This window comes from Vidua macroura, chromosome 20 (assembly GCF_024509145.1).
Source record: "Vidua macroura isolate BioBank_ID:100142 chromosome 20, ASM2450914v1, whole genome shotgun sequence".
NCBI classification, from domain to species: domain Eukaryota; kingdom Metazoa; phylum Chordata; class Aves; order Passeriformes; family Viduidae; genus Vidua; species Vidua macroura.
Window position 1 is genome coordinate 3,286,694 of NC_071590.1, and position 18,558 is coordinate 3,305,251.

The following is an 18,558-nucleotide window of genomic DNA, read 5'->3' on the forward strand; positions in this document are numbered from 1 at the left end:
TCATTATGATATAGACGTGCATTTCTGTTTACTGAATAATAGTGATATAAAACAGCTGCATGAAAAAATACTATCCTGTCAAAACTGTGCATCTGCTTTAGTAAGGCATGAAGTGATCTCAAGAACCAGGACCACCTGAGTTGACAGAAGTACTTCTCTACCTGTTCAGTGCTCTCTTCAATCTTCCTGAGTGTGAAAAAAGGTTTGGTGGAGGGGATACAAAGAAAAATTAACACACACTAGGAAATGCAGGATGTATTAGAAGGGTGGACTGTCTAATACTTCTTATTGTACTAGTTTTCACATTATCTAGGAAAAAATGAACATTTTCAGCCATTGTAGAAATAACACTACAAACAAGACCGCTGCTACTGCTCATTTTACAGCTTGATTTGCATTAGTCAACATAATTATAGCACACAGCCATGACAGACAGAATTTTGCTCCCAAAATTATTAATATTATGCAATATATATTATGCAGCTTGTGACATACAAAAATAAAACATTGAAACTTACAGTATTCAATAAAATCCGTCTTTAAATCTTCCCTAGAGTTGACAAAGGCTTTTCCTCTCTCAGTTCCAACAACAAAAACATTTCTTGCATATACACCAATACAGGCAATTTCTGCCTTGGACTTGGAAAGTTCTTTACACTATAAAAAGAAAAAGCTTTTATTACCATAGTTAAGATACAGTTAGTAAAAATGTACGTGATATTATGGAGATTCATTAGCAAAATTAAGGTCTTGTATAGACTCAGAGATTGCATTGTTTTTAATTAAAATTATTTATCACATTAATTCATGTTAAATTACTACTTCCATGTTAATTATACTGAGTGTCTTACTCCAACTTTCAACAAAGCATACAGAAGTTTTGTATATTCACAGAACACTTCTCACACACTATGTTCTGTTCAGAAAGGTGTGGCTGCAAGCAGGATGGCTCTCTGTAGTCTGCCCTGTCCTGAATGCCCCATGAATGGAAGGATTGCACCATCCCTGCATATGTTCTGCCAGGAGAAATTTCTGGCAACAATTAAGGCAGGAAGCCTATGGAGAGAACAAGTTTCCCAAGAAAACTAGTGAGATGACCAAGCAGTGATCACAGAAGGTCAGTCTCTCCTAGGAACTAAATCAGAGTTTGCTACAACCTATAAAAACACTAACAGTTGCAGCATGGGAGGAAAAAGTGACACAAAGACTTTAAGAACCAATGGGATAAAAGATTTTCAATACACTGTCTTATAACTATTCCACTTGAAGTTTCAGTGCTAGAAAGAAAATGTTTTCTTCTTGCATATCATTTAAAAACTCCAATTTTAAAGAAACAAATCTTGGACAGCGCCTCAATTTCAAGGAAATGGACAGGTATTTCCACTCACAGCCCCAACCAACCATAAACCTCGCCGAACAATTTAATGACTTCTAAAAAACAGATTATATGCCAACAAAAAGAAGTATTTTCTGAATAAGTTTTGTTGAGTTGGTACAGCAGCTGAAGATAAGGCATTAGCCTCAAAACCATTTATTCAATCTACATTACATATGACAAAGACCAGAAGACACTCTTGCCTTTCAACCACGTTGTACCTGAGCAATAAACAAATATTTCCCATTTATTTGGCAAAATAATTTTTAAAACAACCACATCACAACAAGAAACAAGATTACTGACAGCAAGATTTATCACAAGCAAAGACAGAATTACAGCTGGTTGGACAAGACATATTACAGTACAAGTACAACAATCCACCTTCCCTGCTACCCAGCGGGAAGCAATATACTGATGTAATCCTGCAAATACCAAGACAGATTTATGATGCAGAAACTTAACTTCTCTACTAACCATTGACTCAAGTCCTGACATGAGGAATGTAACCACCATTCTGCTTTCCAAGGATTCCTCATCATGGATGGATGTTGCTGGTGCAAGAATTTGAGCCATTTTCCTCCTGTAAAATGAAAGGAAAAAACCTTTTCAGATACATACAACAGTGTGGAAAAAAAATAAAAACACCTCTTATGCAAGCAAAGAAAAAAATTAATTCAAAATCCCATAGAACACAGCCCACTACACACTGGCAACCAAAAAACAGGCAAATTAACTGGAGAAAGTGCTTGCTCTTCTTTCATGCTTCCTGCTCTTTCATCCAAAGCTGAAGCTAAACATAAAATAAAATGTTGCATCATGATCTGGCCACAAACTATCTGTGCCCAGAAAAATGCAATTTAATTGATTAGCTGAATTTACATTGATTTTTCTTTCTTAGCATGTCTAGATAAACACAGCAACAAACACTGGCAGTAACAAACAAATGGCAAATTGTAATTATGACACAGGTATTAGAACAACCTTCCCTTATAACTATGATAGCCTAACTCAAAACAAACAATCACCACCCTGCCACAAAATCACAGCCTCAAAGACTACAGTATCAATAACCAGAATGTGACTTTCTTTGCCTATTTTTCAGTTGTAGGTTTAACTCAAAACGAAGTAGTTTCAACTAAGGTTCTAAAATTAATAACCTAAATTTCAGCACCCCTTCTTTCTGTAGGTCATTCAGGAGATTTTCAACTTATTTAAAACATAAGTAATAATCAAGATTTGTTTATGCTTCTATTGGTAGAATTATTTATACAAGACTGATATATGAGAATGAAGTTTCAGCAGCTTCTAAAAGCACATTTTTCTATTGGAGTGTTGCAACTTCTTATGTTTACACACATCTAGATGTCCTGGCTTGTAAGATAAGCATATATTCTATTTGCCATTGTCAGAGGTGGGGCAGGTATCTTCTGTTAAGTTGGGCAGTTTTCTTATACCTTCCAAGAACAATGTCTCCCCCTGGGGAGATATCTTCTGTTAATGGGCTATTGAATGGCTCACTGCATGACTGAGAAAGTTACATCATCCCATTGTGAGATGCTCCACCCACACGGAGGAGCCAAACATCCCTACCTGCATAAAATCAGCATTTCTTGAGGCAGCAACTCAGCTTCTTCACTAGATTCACAGAGGAAGACCAGGCCCATCTATTCTATCACCAGACCTTCAGAGAAAACTACACCCTTCTACGGGATCATCGCTTCAGCAGCATTTCATCTGCCACTCCAGGAGGAGCAGCCACCATTTAACTGAACTATCACCAACACCATGACTCCTCAAGGTGTCAGTTTTCTGACTCTATCAGTAATTTTGTTTGTACTAATTACATTTTTATTATTACTATTATTTAGTTTTTTCCTAGTAAAGAACTGTTATTCCCATTCCCATATCTTTGCCTGAGAGCCTTTTTAGTTTGAAATTGTGGTAATTCGGAGAGAGGGGGGTCTACTTTTTCCATTTCACGGGAGGCCCATGCCTTCCTTCACAGACTCCAGTCTTTTCAAACCAAGACAGATTTTGGCGCCCAATGTGGGGCCCGAGGGCATAGAGTAGAAAAAAAGGATTAACAGTTCTTAAGTAATCTAATTTTTTTGTGCTGATATAGAAACATCTTTAAGTGTCACCATGTGGTCTAGTTTACCCTGGTTTGGGTGGCACGTGGTCATGGCTGTATTTCTCCCATTTGCAGGCCCTTATCTAGACATGGGTCCTATAACTAAGGCTGCTGTGGCTGTTATCCAGTTTGGCTTTTGGGTTAATATGGTGAGGAATTCATTGATCTTTAACTTCCTCTGGAAGGCAGGTACATGGATTCAGAGCTATCACACACTAACTATACGGTTTTGGGATTACTTTAATAATGGTACCTACTGTGAGGAAATGACACCAGAGAAAATTTTCTCCCAACGTTTTAACCATCTTTTTGGGTCTGCTCCACCAGTTTTTGAAGGTTTAAGATCCACTCTAAATGCTAATGATATCATACAACGGGTGGTGTTGCTGATATGCCTGTTAAGCCTGTTCTATTTAGCACTCAGAGATAAGGGAAGATTAACCTGGATAACTACCCTGACACCTACACCAGGGACTAGGGATGCTGCTGCAGAGCCTGACACTGCCCCAGAGACTAGAGATGCTGCTGCTCCACAGCCTGACCCTGCCCCACAGCCCGCCTCAGAAATGAACCACCCAGACTGGGTGAGGGTTCTGGATAAGAGATATGTGAGATGCTGAAGGAGTGCATTTCCCCAGCTGGTGAGAAACCCTCCCTTTGCTTTGAAGAGGGACAGTCTAATAGTACAGCTGTGGAACCCATAGATGTTACAACTGTCCAGGTTCCAGCTGAACCACAAAGGCAGTCCCAGCCAGCAGCAGTTGCCCCAGTAGAAACAAGGAGGTCTAAGATGAAAGCAGAGCACCCAGATAGGGATAGGAATGGAGGAACCTCACAACCCACAGGGGACCAGATATTGCGATCATCACTGAGTCCCTGATGTACAAAAGTCTCCGTAATCTGCACAAAGACATTGTGCGACAAGGGCGTGAGGCTTATACTATCTGGTTACTCCAGGTCTGGGACCTTATGGGTACAGGCATCCAGCTGGATGGTGGTGAGGCAAGGAACTTGGGACCCTTGACCCAGGACTCAGGTATGAATCAGATTTTTGTAAGGGAGCCAGGGTCCCTTTCTCTCTGGGAGTGGTTTTTAATGAGTGTCAGAGAGAGGTTTGTCCACAGGGAGAGAATGCAGGAGCACCACCATAGAATGTGCTGGAAGACCCTTGAGGAAGGGATCCAACAGCTGAGGGAAGTGGCAATATTGGAGGTACTCTTTGGGAGGGATGGACAGCATGGTAATGACCCTGACAAGGTCAGGTGCACAGGGCAAATGCTGTGGAGTCTAGCAAATCTTGGGCTATCTCAGTACACCACTTTCGTCGCAACAATCAATGCTGACACTAACCGAGACAGTGGGTTCTGTTGCCAACAAACTTAGGAATTATGAGAGTATGATTAATGGCCCAATGCAGGCTCATATCTCAGCTGTGATTAAGGAGTTCACAGAGGAGATGAGGGAGGAGATGAGGAAGGTTAATGCAGCACCCGTGCGAGTCACAGGCCCCAAAGTCAGAGCCCAACATTCCCCAGCTAGAGAGAGAAGGTACACCCCAAGGGCTAATCTGTGGTTCTTCCTGCGTGACCATGGGGAAGATATGGGAAGGTGGGATGGGAAACCCACTTCTGTTCTGGCAGCACGGGTGCGTCAACTCAAGGAGGGAAACTCTAACTGGGGGAGTTCCACCAAGGTGAAGGTAGCCTCAACCTCCCATGACCAAGCTGTCGGGTACGATCTGTCAGACCCCCTTGAAGGAACCTCTAGTATGCATGCCCAGGAAAGGAATAATAACCAGGGTTAGAGGGGCCCTGTCTCTAGCCAAGGAGAGGCATGGGAAAACCGGATCTTCTAGACGGTGTGGATCCGATGTCCTGGCACATCAGAGCCACAAAAATATGATGCTTTAGTTGATACTGGTGCGCAGTGTACTCCGATACCATCGGGACATGTGGGGGCGGAGCCTGTTTCCATTGCTGGTGTGATGGGGGGATCGCAGCAATTGACCCTGCTGGAAGCCGAGGTGAGCCTAACTGGGAAGGAGTGGAAAAAACATCCTATAGTTACTGGCCCAGACGCTCCGTGTATTCTAGGCATAGACTTCCTCCGGAACGGCTATTACAAAGACTCAAAGGGACTCAGGTGGGCTTTTGGAATAGCTGCTGTAGAGGCAGAGGACATTAAGCAATTAAACACCTTGCCTGGACTGTCAGAAAACCTGCCTGCATTAGGACTCCTAAGGGTGGAAGAGCAATGTGTGCCAATTACGACCTCGACAGTGCACCGCCGGCAGTATCGGATGGATCGAGATGCTGTGATCCCCATCCACAGAATGATTCGTGAGCTGGAGAGCCAAGGGGTGGTCAGCAAAACCCACTCACCCTTCAACAGCCCCATCTGGCCTGTGCGCAAATCTGACAGAGAATGGAGATTGACTGTGGACTATTGTGGCTTAAATGAAGTGACTCCACCGCTGAGCGCTGCTGTACCGGATATGCTGGAACTCCAGCATGAGCTGGAGTCCAAGGCAGCAAAATGGTATGCTACTATTGACATTGCTAACGCATTTTTCTCCATTCCTCTGGCAGCAGAATGCAGGCCTCAGTTTGCTTTCACCTGGAGGGGTGTGCAGTACACCTGGAACCCAGAGGTGGAAACACAGCCCCACCATCTGCCATGGACTGATCCAGACTGCACTAGAAAAGGGTGAGGCTCAAGAACACCTGCAATACATCAATGATATCACTGTGTGGGGGAGCACAGCGGCAGAAGTGTTTGAGAGAGGTGAGAGGATCATCCAGATACTCCTAGAAGCTGGCTTCGCCATCAAGAAGAGCAAAGTCAAGGGACATGCCCGAGAGATCCAGTTCCTGGGAGTGAAGTGGCAAGATGGACGGTGCCAGATTCCCACTGAGGTCATCAACAAGATCACAGAGATGTCTCCACCAACCAGCAAAAAGGAAACACAAGCTTTCCTAGGTGCCATAGGTTTTTGGAGAATGCACACTCCCGAGCATAGCCAGATCGTGAGCCCTCTTTACCTGGTTCTCCACAAGAAGAATGATTTCCACTGGGGCCCTGAGCAGCAACAAGCCTTCATCCAGATCAAGCAGGAGATCGCTCATGCTGTAGCCCTTAGCCCAGTCAGGATGGGACCAGAGGTCAAGAATGTGCTCTACTCTGCAGCTGGGAACAATGGTTTGTCCTGGAGCCTTTGGCAGAAGGTGCCTGGTGAGACTCAAGGCCGACCACTGGGATTCTGGAGCTGAAGTTACAGAGGGTCCGAAGCCAACTACACCCCAACAGAGAAGGAAATCTTGGCTGCCTATGAAGGAGTTCAAGCCCCCTCGGAGGTGATTGGCACAGAAGCACAACTCCTCCTGGCACCCCAACTCCCGGTGCTGGGGTGGATGTTCAAAGGAAAGGTTCCTATTACCCACCATGCCACTGACGCCACATGGAGCAAATGGATTGCCCTCATCACCCAGCACACCCGTATTGGAAATCTGAATCGCCCTGGGATTTTGGAGATAATTACAAACTGGCTGGAAGGTGAAAACTTTGGTCTCACTGACAACAAGGAGCAGGTACAAGCGACAAGGGCTGAAGAAGCTCCACCATATAACCTACTACCAGCAGAGGAAACACGCTTTTCATTGATGGTTCCTGTCGCATTGTAGGGATGAACCGGAAGTGGAAAGCAGCCATATGGAGCCCCACACAATAAGTTGCACAAGCTACTGAAGGAGAAGGTGGATTGAGCCAACTCGCTGAACTCAAGGCCGTTCAGCTGGCCCTGGACATTGCTGAAAGGGAGAAGTAGCCAAAGCTCTACCTTTATACCGATTCATGGATGGTAGCCAATTCTCTGTGGGGCTGGCTGGGAAGGTGGAGAAAGGCCAACTGGCAACGTAGAGGAAAACCAATCTGGGCTGCTGATATATGGAAAGACATTGCCTCTCGGGAGGAGAAACTAACGGTGAAAGTCTGTCATGTAGATGCCCATGTCCCCAAAAGTCAGGCTAATGAGGAGCACCGAAACAATGAGCAGGTAGATCAGGCAGCAAGACTAGAGGTGTCAAAGATAGACTTAGATTGGTACCATAAGGGGGAGTTGTTCCTGGCTCGATGGGCTCATCATGCCTCAGGCCATCAGGGCAGACATTCCACCTAGAAGTGGGCATGAGACCGAGGGGTGGATCTAACCATGGACAGTATTTCTCAGGTTATCCACGACTGTGAGACATGTGCTGTCATCAAACAGGCCAAGAGGGTGAAGCCCCTATGGTATGGTGGGCGGTGGTCCAAGTACAAGTATGGGGAGGCCTGGCAGATTGACTACATCACACTGCCTCAGACACGCCAATGCAAGCGCTACGTGCTGACCATGGTGGAAACCAACATTGGATGGCTGGAGACCTTCCTTGTGCCTCACACTACTGCCCGGAACACCAACCTGGGAGTGGAAAGGCAAGTCCTGTGGAGACATGGCACACCTGAGAGAATTGAGTCTGACAACAGCACCCATTTCAAGAATGGCCTTATCAACACCTGGGCCAGAGAACATGGTATTGAATTGATATATCATATTCCCTATCATGCTCCAGCTGCCGGCAAAGTTGAACGATGCAACGGACTCCTTAAGACTACCCTGAAGGGACTTGGTGGAGGTACATTTAGAAACTGGGAAATGAACCTGGCAAAAGCAACCCAGATGGTCAACACCCGAGGGTCCATCAATCAAGCTGGTCCTGCCCAGTCAAAACCCTTGCACACAGTAGATGGAGATAAAGTCCCTGTGGTACATATGAAAGGTATTTTAGGAAAAACTGTTTGGATTAATCCCACCTCAGGTAAAGACAAACCCATCTGTGGGATTGTTTTCTCAAGGACCTGGTTACACTTGGTGGGTAATGCACAAAGATGGGGAAACCCGTTGTGTACCACAGGGAAACCTAGTCTTAAGTGAGAACTGGGTGTAAGATTTAATTGTGATGCAGATGGAAATAGAATAAGGGGTGGATAATGTCCTGGCTTGTAAGATAAGCATATATTCTATTTGCCATTGTCAGAGGTGGGGCAGGTATCTTCTGTTAAGTTGGGCAATTTTCTTATCTCTTCCAAGAACAATGTCTCCCCCTGGGGAGATATCTTCTGTTAATGGGCTATTGAATGGCTCACTGCATGACTGAGAAAGTTACATCATCCCATTGTGAGATGCTCCACCCACACGGAGGAGCCAAACATCCCTCCCTGCATAAAATCAGCATTTTTTGAGACATCAGATCAACCTCTTCACTGGATTCCAGGCCCATCTACTCTATCACCAGACCTTCCGAGAAAACTACACCCTTCTACAGGATCACCGCTTCAGCAGCATTTCATCTGCCACTCCAGGAGGAGCAGCCACCATTTAACTGGACTATCACTAACACCCTGACTCCTCAGGGTGTCAGGTTTCTGACTCTATCAGTAATTTTGTTTGTACTAATTACATTTTTATTATTACTATTATTTAGTTTTTTCCTAGTAAAGAACTGTTATTCCCATTCCCATATCTTTGCCTGAGAGCCTTTTTATTTTGAAATGGTGGTAATTTGGAGAGAGGGGGTTTACCTTTTCCATTTCATGGCAGGCCCTTGCCTTCCTGCAAAGACTCCTGTCTTTTCAAACCAAGACACTAGAGCAATAACCTGACATGCCTGGAGGAATAGAGAACTGGTAGATAATTTAGCTGTAACAACTCCACATGCAAGTCAAGAAAAATCACCTCAACAGACAAGACGTAACAAAACATTTCACAGGTTGATGTGATAGCTTGCTGCTCCTGTAGAACCTGGCCACACAATGTGTCTCAAGTTTTTAAAGGTGACATGTATTCTATTACACATATAGATAACTCAGGGCAGTACATCGCATGCGATAATGTGCTGACTTTGGGGAAGAAAAGGCACTGTGCTCTTTCTAGGGCTTAGAGCACTTCAGGCAAATTGAATGGGAGGGGGAAAAAACCCCAGAAGCCCAAATGATAAACATTGCAAACTCAAAACACATCTAGCAGTCTTCATGCTCTCAGGCACAGGCCAGCAAACTGCATTTTGGATGAGGTGCATTATGGATGAAGTGGCAGGGAGTGACACAGTCAGCTATCGGAGGATGCCAGTAATGAAGATGCTGAACACTAGCACTGCTACACTGAGGAGGAGCCAAAGAGGTCCTTCACCAGGTCTAAAAAAGGAGCCAACTTTGAGAGTGAATATAAAGGAACAATTGTAATATGTTGATGGCTTCAGCAACCCGAGAGAGGGCTGATGGGGATGGGGAGATAGAGGCTGATGGGGTTATCCTTCATAGGAAGAGAGGCACTGCTTGTAGAATATCAGAGGTAAAAGGGAGATTATGACATAAATAAATCTTTAGTGAGCCATGAGTTTTGATACATAATAGAGTTTTCAAGCTCATTTTTGGAATTCCTTTAGGGTTGGGATGCTGACAGTGATTTTAAAGATGATAGCTTTTAGACTTTCTAAAATGACACCTTAACAATCACAATATGAAAGATTAAATAGAAGATAACTACACATTTCCACTTTCTCACATATCTCTATTCACTGTCTGATGCAGTTATTCTGCACCAATTCAACACCTTCCAAACTAGCAGTGGCACAAATATATCCTATTCTAGGTGAAAAATCATGCTACATAAAAAAACAAGAGTAAACTTACTTTCTGATTTGCAAAGCTACCTTGTCCAAAAAACAGACCAAGGAAATTCTAGAAACCATTTGAAGGTTATGGATGCACAAGCACATCAGAGAAGTACCAGTTCAAGCTGTCTCCCCATGCTGTATTGCTCCCATCCCTGGAAGGTGATTTCTGATCCATAGGTGCAGAGTGGATCAAGCTAAGGAGCTTGTCCAAGGAACAAAGAAGTGCTCCACTGGACTGGGTCACAGCCTCAATACCTCAGAATCACATCTGGATACTGTCCTGGGGTGACTTTATGATGCTTGTATCCCCATTCATCTGTTCTTTTTATGCTGGATATTAAGTTCTGCACCTTTCAAACTGGTTCCAAGAGTGGAAAAGAGGGGAAAAGAAGCGCACAGTTTGTTTTCAGAAACTGCACCTGCTCCCCTGCATTCCTTCTCCTGGACTGTGCTGTCTGCATCATGGACAGACAGCAGGAGAGAGTTCTCCTTTACTTTTTAGTTAATTTTTTTTTTTTAGCTAGCTGTGGCAGTGAAGTTCCCTGGATTGTGGTTTATTGGGATATTGAGACACAAGACAGATGATGGACTTTGGACCTGGTTAGCATAAGAGATTTGATAACAGGATGCCTTGGCAATAGCAAACAAAACTCTGAGGATTAAATCAACATTGCAAGAAGATTCAATCAGACTGACTTACCGGAAAAAAGAAAATTACATCAGACTTCTGCAAGCAAGAGATCTTGTAAAATGCCTAAGTTTGTTTATGTGATGATTAACCCAATCCTGGTAGCTGAACATTACTAGCATTCCTAAAATACTTTATAAGCATTTGTATCCCACAATAAATTTGGATTCTTTGACCATCACACTGTGTCCCCGTCTGTCTCTCTTTATCACCAATAGTGTCTTTTCTTTTTCTTGGAACTGTTCAACCCTGCTCTGGACTGAAAACCCAGAAGAACACTGGGAGCTCACACCTGTGGCCCACTGGGGCTGGGATGTGGCATTTGGCAGTGCAGGAGGGACTGATAAGAGACTGAGCGAGCCGAGCTACCCCCCCCACAAGGACTTTCTGAATTTGCCATCTCTTCAGAACAATGAGAGGTTTTATTGTTTAATATTATTCATTTTTTATGCTTGTGAATACTTTGCCTGTTAAATAAACAGGTTTTTCCCACTTTTCTCCAAGGAAATCTTTTCCCGAACCAGTAGTGGGAAGGGCTTGAGTCTGATCTCTGGAGAGACCCTTTTGGAGCTTCCTCCCAAATTTGCCCTAAACCAGGACAAATATATATTTCTGGCGCCCAGCGTGAGGCTTGAGAAATTGGAAAACCTCTGTACTGATTGTATTTTGGTTGTACTTATTCTGTATTGGAATAAAGCAGTCAGTAGCCATATTACTTGAATTGATAATATCTCACTGAGTGGAGGTCTTCATGTGTCTTTGGTCCCCAGGCTTTTTTGCAGTTTTAATACCTTTCTGGCCCCTAGGAATATTTTCTTATCTGGAGATAGCTCCAGTATTGTCCCTAACACATAGTTTTTACAGTAGAGAGGCATGGATGAAAAGAGGTATTTTGCTGCACATGGTGATAATGATTTATAGGGAGTTTAGAAAGGAACTGCAGTTTGTTCCAGATATATATGGTTTATGGTTTCTTTGTCCTACCCTGCATCCTAATTCCAATAGCATGCTTTGGGGGTTTACTAGTAATTGCACCCAGTTTGTTAGAGAAGGAGCAGGGGATGAGGCTTTTCAGCCTTTCCTTCTTCTCCTTTGAATCGGTTACGTCACTATTTGAGAATGTTCCATTTCCCCTGAATGTTAAAGAGACCACTTTCCTAGTATTTTATCTGGTAAGCTTCCTCTATACAGCTTGTCTAGAATGAGGGTTGAAATGTCCAGAGGAGCTGATGAGACCCCTGACCCAGGAGTCAACCCATGCATTGAAAATCCTGAGTGGTGTGGAGAATGGGAGGATATGGGCCAAACCCTGAAGAATTTTCTGACCTTATAGCCTGGGACTTTCCACATGAACAAATACAGAACCCAACTGAGGTGGGGAAATACCTGAACGAGAAATGCACTTATGACTCTAAGGAGAAAAAGCTTATTTCAATAAGCTGGGCCCTGGCATATGCTTATCACACGCTGCTAGATACTGTAGGGCAGCAGATAGAGGCAGGGGGGCACGGAGATAAACCAGCAGCTACCCCAGTCACTCAGGCTGCAGCCAACACCCCAGCTACTCAGGTTTGTAGCTAAACCAGCGAGCCTAGGCCAGCGGATAAACCAGACAGTGAGCCTAAGCCACTGTCAGTTGCTGCTGCAGGAAAGAAGCACAAAAACAAAATCAATCAACAAGTGGACAATGATGATCTGAGGGAAGAACCCTCAAAGCTCCAACAACTGACACAAAATCAGAATTCACTATTGAATCCTTTTCTCTGAAGGACCTTCATGGCCTAAGAGAGGGTTACACTTGACGATCTGATTAATCTATAATTAGTTGGTTAGTCTGTCTTTGGGATGCTGCAGACAAGGCTACAAGTCTGGATGGTACTGAAGGGAGGCATTTGGGATCCCCGTCACATGATCCCATCATCGACCAATGAATGATGAGAGGGGCTGACTCTCAGAGTCTCTGGGCATGGGTCTTGGACAGTGTAGCACAAAGATACCTGTGTGCAGATGATCTCTATATGCAGCAAACCCAGTGGAAGACCACAGACCAAGGGATTCAACACTTCAGAGAAATGGCAATGGCAGAGATTGTCTTCCCAAATGACCTAACAACTATGAATCTAGACTTGATGATGTATACATCCGTGATGTGGCGCAAACTCGTACAACTCGGGCCACAAGAATACACCTCTGCTTTAGCAATAATGAAGCGGCATGACAAGGAGCAGACCGTGCTTGATATGGCAAAAAAGCTCCGAGCATATTCAGATGCTGTGCATGGCCCAACACATGCCAGAGTTGCAGCTGTAGAAAAAGGTCCACAAAAATTAGAAGATAAGATAGAGGAGATTCAGAAGAAACTCAGGGAGGAGATTAAAGACGACCTTCTCCAAATCTCGGCAATACAGATTAGAGGTTCTGGTACCAAACGTAGAAGAAAGAAGGAGAGAAGATACAACCCACAAGCTGGGCTGCAGTTCTTCATGTGTGAGGTTGTGATTTTAACCCTTTCAGTACCACTACCTAATAATCTTAAAACTTCCAGATCAGTTAATACTAGCTAAAACTATCTATAAATTCTTTGATTTAACTTCGCCAAGATGTGCCTTTGCCAAAGTAAAGACTTGCAAAATACATTCCTGCCTGTGATCTAACTTAGCCCTAAACAGCTGGTTGCTCAGGCAGGTGTTCAGCCATCCTCAGGTGTCATAGGTAACCCAAAATGTTATTGTATTCCATATCCATCTGTGCCCAAAATTGTTACTTTAAGGTCTGCTACCACAGCAAGAAACAGGGCTGGGGGCTGCCCTGGCATTAAAGTCTGAGCAGTAAAGCAAAGGACGCTCTGGCCTTGTGGTTTCTGGCTCAGGTAAAGAGCTCTCTTGCCTGGTACCATTTGCTCAAGCTGGAGGCCCTGCCTATGAGGGGGTTGTTTCCCTAGAGTTTTTCTGGGCTTGCAACAGTACCAACTCAGATAAATTGTATTGAGCAATCAGAAACCCTTTTGGAGAGAATTTTGCAATATTTTGTCAGAATTGGCAACACAACAGATGACACCCAAAATATTTTGTGATTAAAAACATTGTTGTGAAGCCAAGAGAGGCTAATAAGGTTATATGTCCATACAGATGTACAATTATGTGCCAACCTCTCTTTAACGCCAACAGGCTTCTGCAGCAATTCTTTGTTCTCAGCTGGCGTTGTTCTTTGCTGGTGGCTGTGCTGTTGCACACAGGCCACTGAAATGGGTAAAATGTATGTTTATGAAAATTCAGAATTTTAGAAGCATATAATATACTTAAGCATGTAGAGGAAAACAGAAATATACATAGCTTATTTAGCAAGATTGCAAAAAGTACAGAATGCAGCTTATAATGGGAATGCAACTTGTTAGGTAGAAACAACTTGTAACAGAACACATAAGAATATAGCTGCTAGGTAAAGGTCATAAGGATAAAAAAATCTCAGTAAAGCAAGACTCAGGTATTGTTGAAACCCATAAAGCAGAACCCAAACCAGCCAGGACCAGGCTCCTGGTTTTGGCCAGGACAAACTGACCTGGGAGAAAGCCAAAACCTCTACTGTGCTTGTCCAGAAGAAGTCAAGCGGAGAACACTGAGGAAGAAGATCTTACTTCATCAAGAAGACCCCTGCCCACAACCCCCAGGGGGCATGGCACCACAGAAGACTAATTATAATATGAAGTGCAAGGAGGTAGAGAGTGGGCAAGGAATGGGTGGGCAGGGATGTGTGGGCTTGGGGGGATCAATGTGTATTTAAACCTGAAACCTGTCTCAGCAGGTACACATGTATGGAGGAAATATCCCCCACCCGTCTCATCTGGTAATAAAACATACCTGCTTTACAATTTTAATTGTAAAGTCCTTATTCACCAACTCACCACTAAAATGATTAGAGGGATGGAACAACTTTCCTACGAGGAAAAGCTGAGAGAATATATTTTTGCAAATATATTAATGACAAAAGAAAGGTTAAGAGCAACCTTTGTTCTCTACTGGATGCAGGAGGGAACTTAGTAACTGCAGATGAGGAGAAGGTAGAAGTGCTTGCCTCAGTTTTTAGTGGGAAGATGGTTTGTCCTCAGGACAACTGTCCTCCTGGGTTGGTAGAAGGTGGCAGGGAGCAGAATGGTCCCCGTTATCCAGGAGGAGGCAGTCAGAGAACTGCTGAGCTGCTTGGATGTTCATAAATCTATGGCCCCAGATGGGATCCATGCCAGGGTGATGAGAGAGCTTGCAGACGAGCTTGTGAAGCCACTCTCCATCATTTACCAATAGTCCTGGCTCACTGGGGAGGTTCCAGATGACTGGAAGCTGGCCAATGTGACACACATTTACAAACAGGGTGGGAAGGAAGATTCTGGTCATTATAGGCCAGTTAGTCTGATCTCAGTACCTGGTCAGGTAATGGAACAGTTTATAGTGAGCATCATCTCGCAGCACTTACAGGATGGCCAGGGTACCAGACCCAACCAGCATGGGTTCAGGAGACGTAGGTTGTGTTTGACCAATTTGGTCTCTTTTTATGACCAGGTGACCCACCTGGTGGGTGCAGGAAAGGCTGTGGATGTTGTGTACCCTGACTTCAGGAGCACTCTTTACTGGGTTCAGAACTGGCTGGATGGTCGGGCCCAGAGAGTGGTGGTGACCAGTGCTGCATCCAGCTGGGGACAGTCACCAGTGCTGTCCCCCAGGGCTCTGTGCTGGGGCCAGTTCTGTTCAATATTTTTATTGATGACATGGATGAGGAGATTGAGGCTTTCATCAGTAAATTTGCAGATGACTCCAAACTGGGAGCATGTGTAGGAGAGCTCTGCTGGAGAGAGACCTGGAACAGCTGGATGGATGGCAGAGTCCAGTAAGATGAAGTTGAATAAATCCAAGTGCCAAGTCCTGCATTTTGTTCACAATAACCCCCTGCAATGCTCTAGGCTGGGGACGGTGTGGCTGGACAGTGCTCAGGCAGAAAGGGACCTGGGGGCACTGGGCAACAGCTGACTGAACATGAGCCAGCAGTGTGCCCTGGTGGCCAAGAAGGCCAATGGCTCCTGGCCTGGATCAGGAATGGTGTGGCCAGCAGGAGCAGGGAGGTCATTCTGCCCCTGCACTCGGCACTGCTGAGGTCCCACCTCGAGTGCTGTGTCCAGGCCTGGCCCCTCAGTTTGGGAAGGACGTTGAGACGCTCGAGCGCGTCCAGAGGAGGCAACGAGGCTGGAGAGGGGCTGGGAACACAAACCCTGTGAGAAATGACTGAGGGAGCTGGGGGTGCTCAGCCCGGAGAAAAGGAGACTCAGAGGTGACCTTATCACTCCCTGAAAGGTGGTTGTAGTCAGGTGGGGATTGGTCTCTTTCTCCAGGCAAGCACTGACAGAACCAGAGGACACAGTCTCAAGCTGTGCCAAGAGAAAGAGAAGTTGGATATTAGGAAAAAGTTGTTTACTGAAAGGGTGATAAAGTACTGGAATGGCCTGGGGAGGTGGTGGAGTCACTGTCCTTGGATGTGTTCAAAAAAAGTCTGGATGTGGCAGTTGGTGCCGTGGTTTAGCTGAGGTGTTAGGGCATGAGTCGGATTTTCTGATCTTGAAGGTCTCTTCAGCCTTGTGGTTCTGTGTTTCTGTCATTGGGATTGTGCAGCCTGGAGGAAAGAAGACCTCAAGATGACCTAATTGTGGCCTTCCAGAACCTGGAGGTAGCCTATCTGGCTAGGGACTTTGAACAAGGGCCTGGCGAGACAGGACCAGGGGAAAGGGCTTCACACTAACAGAGACCAGGGTTAGACTGGATATTTTGAGGATGGTGATGCCTATATAAACAGCTTGAGTTATAAGATATCCACACAACCTAATAGATCTATATATCCTGATACCAATATAACAAAAATCGTAGCTTTTTAAACATATATAACCTGATACAAATAACTTTTTACGCAATTTAATGGTTAGTATACGGTTAACTAATTGCTTAATGATGAATAGACAGAAAAGGAACAAAAAACTCACCAGGTAGACAGTTTTAGAGATAGACGTATAGTACTAATGAGAAGTGGGCAAATGTAAAGCCAATTAGCCACAAAACACAGAATTTAGGACCAGACAGACCAAAGAACACCATAACTGCACATGCTCTGAAGACAAAGTTGAAAAGTTCAGGTGCGAAGAAGACCTTTGAAGCCTTCATCAAAGACTCCCAGTGAAAAATGTTTCTGTGATTTGTGTCAATTGGCAATGGAATCAGCAAATGCTTCTATCTGCTGTGTCAAAAGTGGACGCATTCCCTGGGATAACTACAGAGAACGGTTTTGAAACTTTCTAACCAAATAGCCAAATAAAGCATCGAACATGAAAACAGAAGTATAGTAAAGAGATGGGGTAATGAAACAACTGATGCTTAGAATAAAATAGATAAAATTTTGGTAGACCTAAGAAATATTGCAACAAAGCAACTGAATGTTTATGTATAATAAAAAGCCTGATGCACCTGTACAAGACCAAAATTGCGTAGCAAACACTGGTGAAAGGCCTCCCTCCAGATGACCACATGAAGGACAGGAAGCCAATGACCACCTGGAAAGATTATAAAAATGTTGATCCCAGCTTATTGATATTTGCTGATTCGGACTAACACAAGCACACTGGAAAATGCTTCGTAGGGTTAAAACCAGTATATATACTCTGGTGAAGTTGTAGCGACGTGTGCCGTTAGTGGAGCGGTGACTCCCTGGCGAGTAGAACGTTGACACCCAGCGCTGCTTGCTTGCTTTCTTTAAAATAAACTATATAAAAATAAAATTCCGTTTGGCTATCGAAATTTTATATCACCCCGACAACCCCCAAATTGAGGAGATGCAAGCATCGTGCAAAAGAACTATCTAATAACCACGAGCTCACACTACGTAAATTACTTGCGGCGCGTATATCACGATGTGATGGTGATATAGTAACACTAAGCAATACTCACTGTATAAATATAAATACTGTGGGCGAGCTCGGCGGAGATATCCCCTTCGCCGCCAGCGGCCGGGCCGGGTCCCACCACTGCCATTTACACCCCGTCGCTCCGCCCCTTCCCCTCCGCGCCCCGCGGCCGCCGCCACGCGCACAGCCCGGGCATGCGCGCGCCGCCCCGCCGGCCAATGGGAGGCGGCGTCGCGGCGGCAGCGCCCCCTCCTGGCAGCGGCGGAGAGAGCGCAACCCCCCTCCGAGGGAGCGGCGCGAGCAGCGGCCCCGACCGCCGAGCCCCGCTCAGCCCCTCACAGCGCCGCAGCCTCCGCGACCGCGCGTCACGGCCCGTCCCTCGCCCCACCCCGCCGGACCCGGGCCCGCCCTCCCACTCACCCGCGCCGGGCACAGGTAGCCCGGTCCCTCTGGCTGGAGACGCCGCACGGCTACAGGAGGAAGGCCGGGGCAGCGGAGGTTTTTTTCGCGGGCTCTCGGCGCTGTTGAGTGGCCCCGCTCCTCGCGCGCGGTGTCGGGCCGAGCCCAGCGCCGCACCGGGCGGGGGATGATTCGCTCGCGCAGCCGCGGCGCCGCAGGCGCTCGCGGGGGCCGCCGGGAGACGCAGTCTCCGGGCCGGAGCTCCCGCCGGGCACCGCGCCAGGGGCCCCGGCCGGGCCTGCCCACCGCGCCCTTGCT

The 18,558-nt window shown here is 45.5% G+C and overlaps 1 protein-coding gene across 11 annotated transcripts in view; it reads right to left on the reverse strand.

The window, feature by feature from the left end:
* GTF2I (general transcription factor IIi) overlaps positions 1 to 18,347 on the reverse strand; it is a 92,786-nt gene extending 74,439 nt beyond the window's left edge. For 10 of the 11 annotated variants that reach the window (XM_053995392.1, XM_053995391.1, XM_053995389.1 and 7 more), the window contains exons 1-3: positions 18,262 to 18,347; positions 1,853 to 1,958; positions 519 to 657 (exon numbers count right to left, since the gene is read on the reverse strand). In XM_053995392.1, the coding sequence (XP_053851367.1) occupies positions 519 to 657; positions 1,853 to 1,951 (238 nt within the window). In that variant the 5' untranslated portion in view covers positions 1,952 to 1,958; positions 18,262 to 18,347. Of the gene's footprint in view, positions 1 to 518; positions 658 to 1,852; positions 1,959 to 17,884; positions 17,967 to 18,261 lie in introns of those variants that run through there. The other variant, XM_053995388.1, reaches the window with a different exon arrangement.
* Between the last annotated feature and the right edge of the window lie 211 nt (positions 18,348 to 18,558).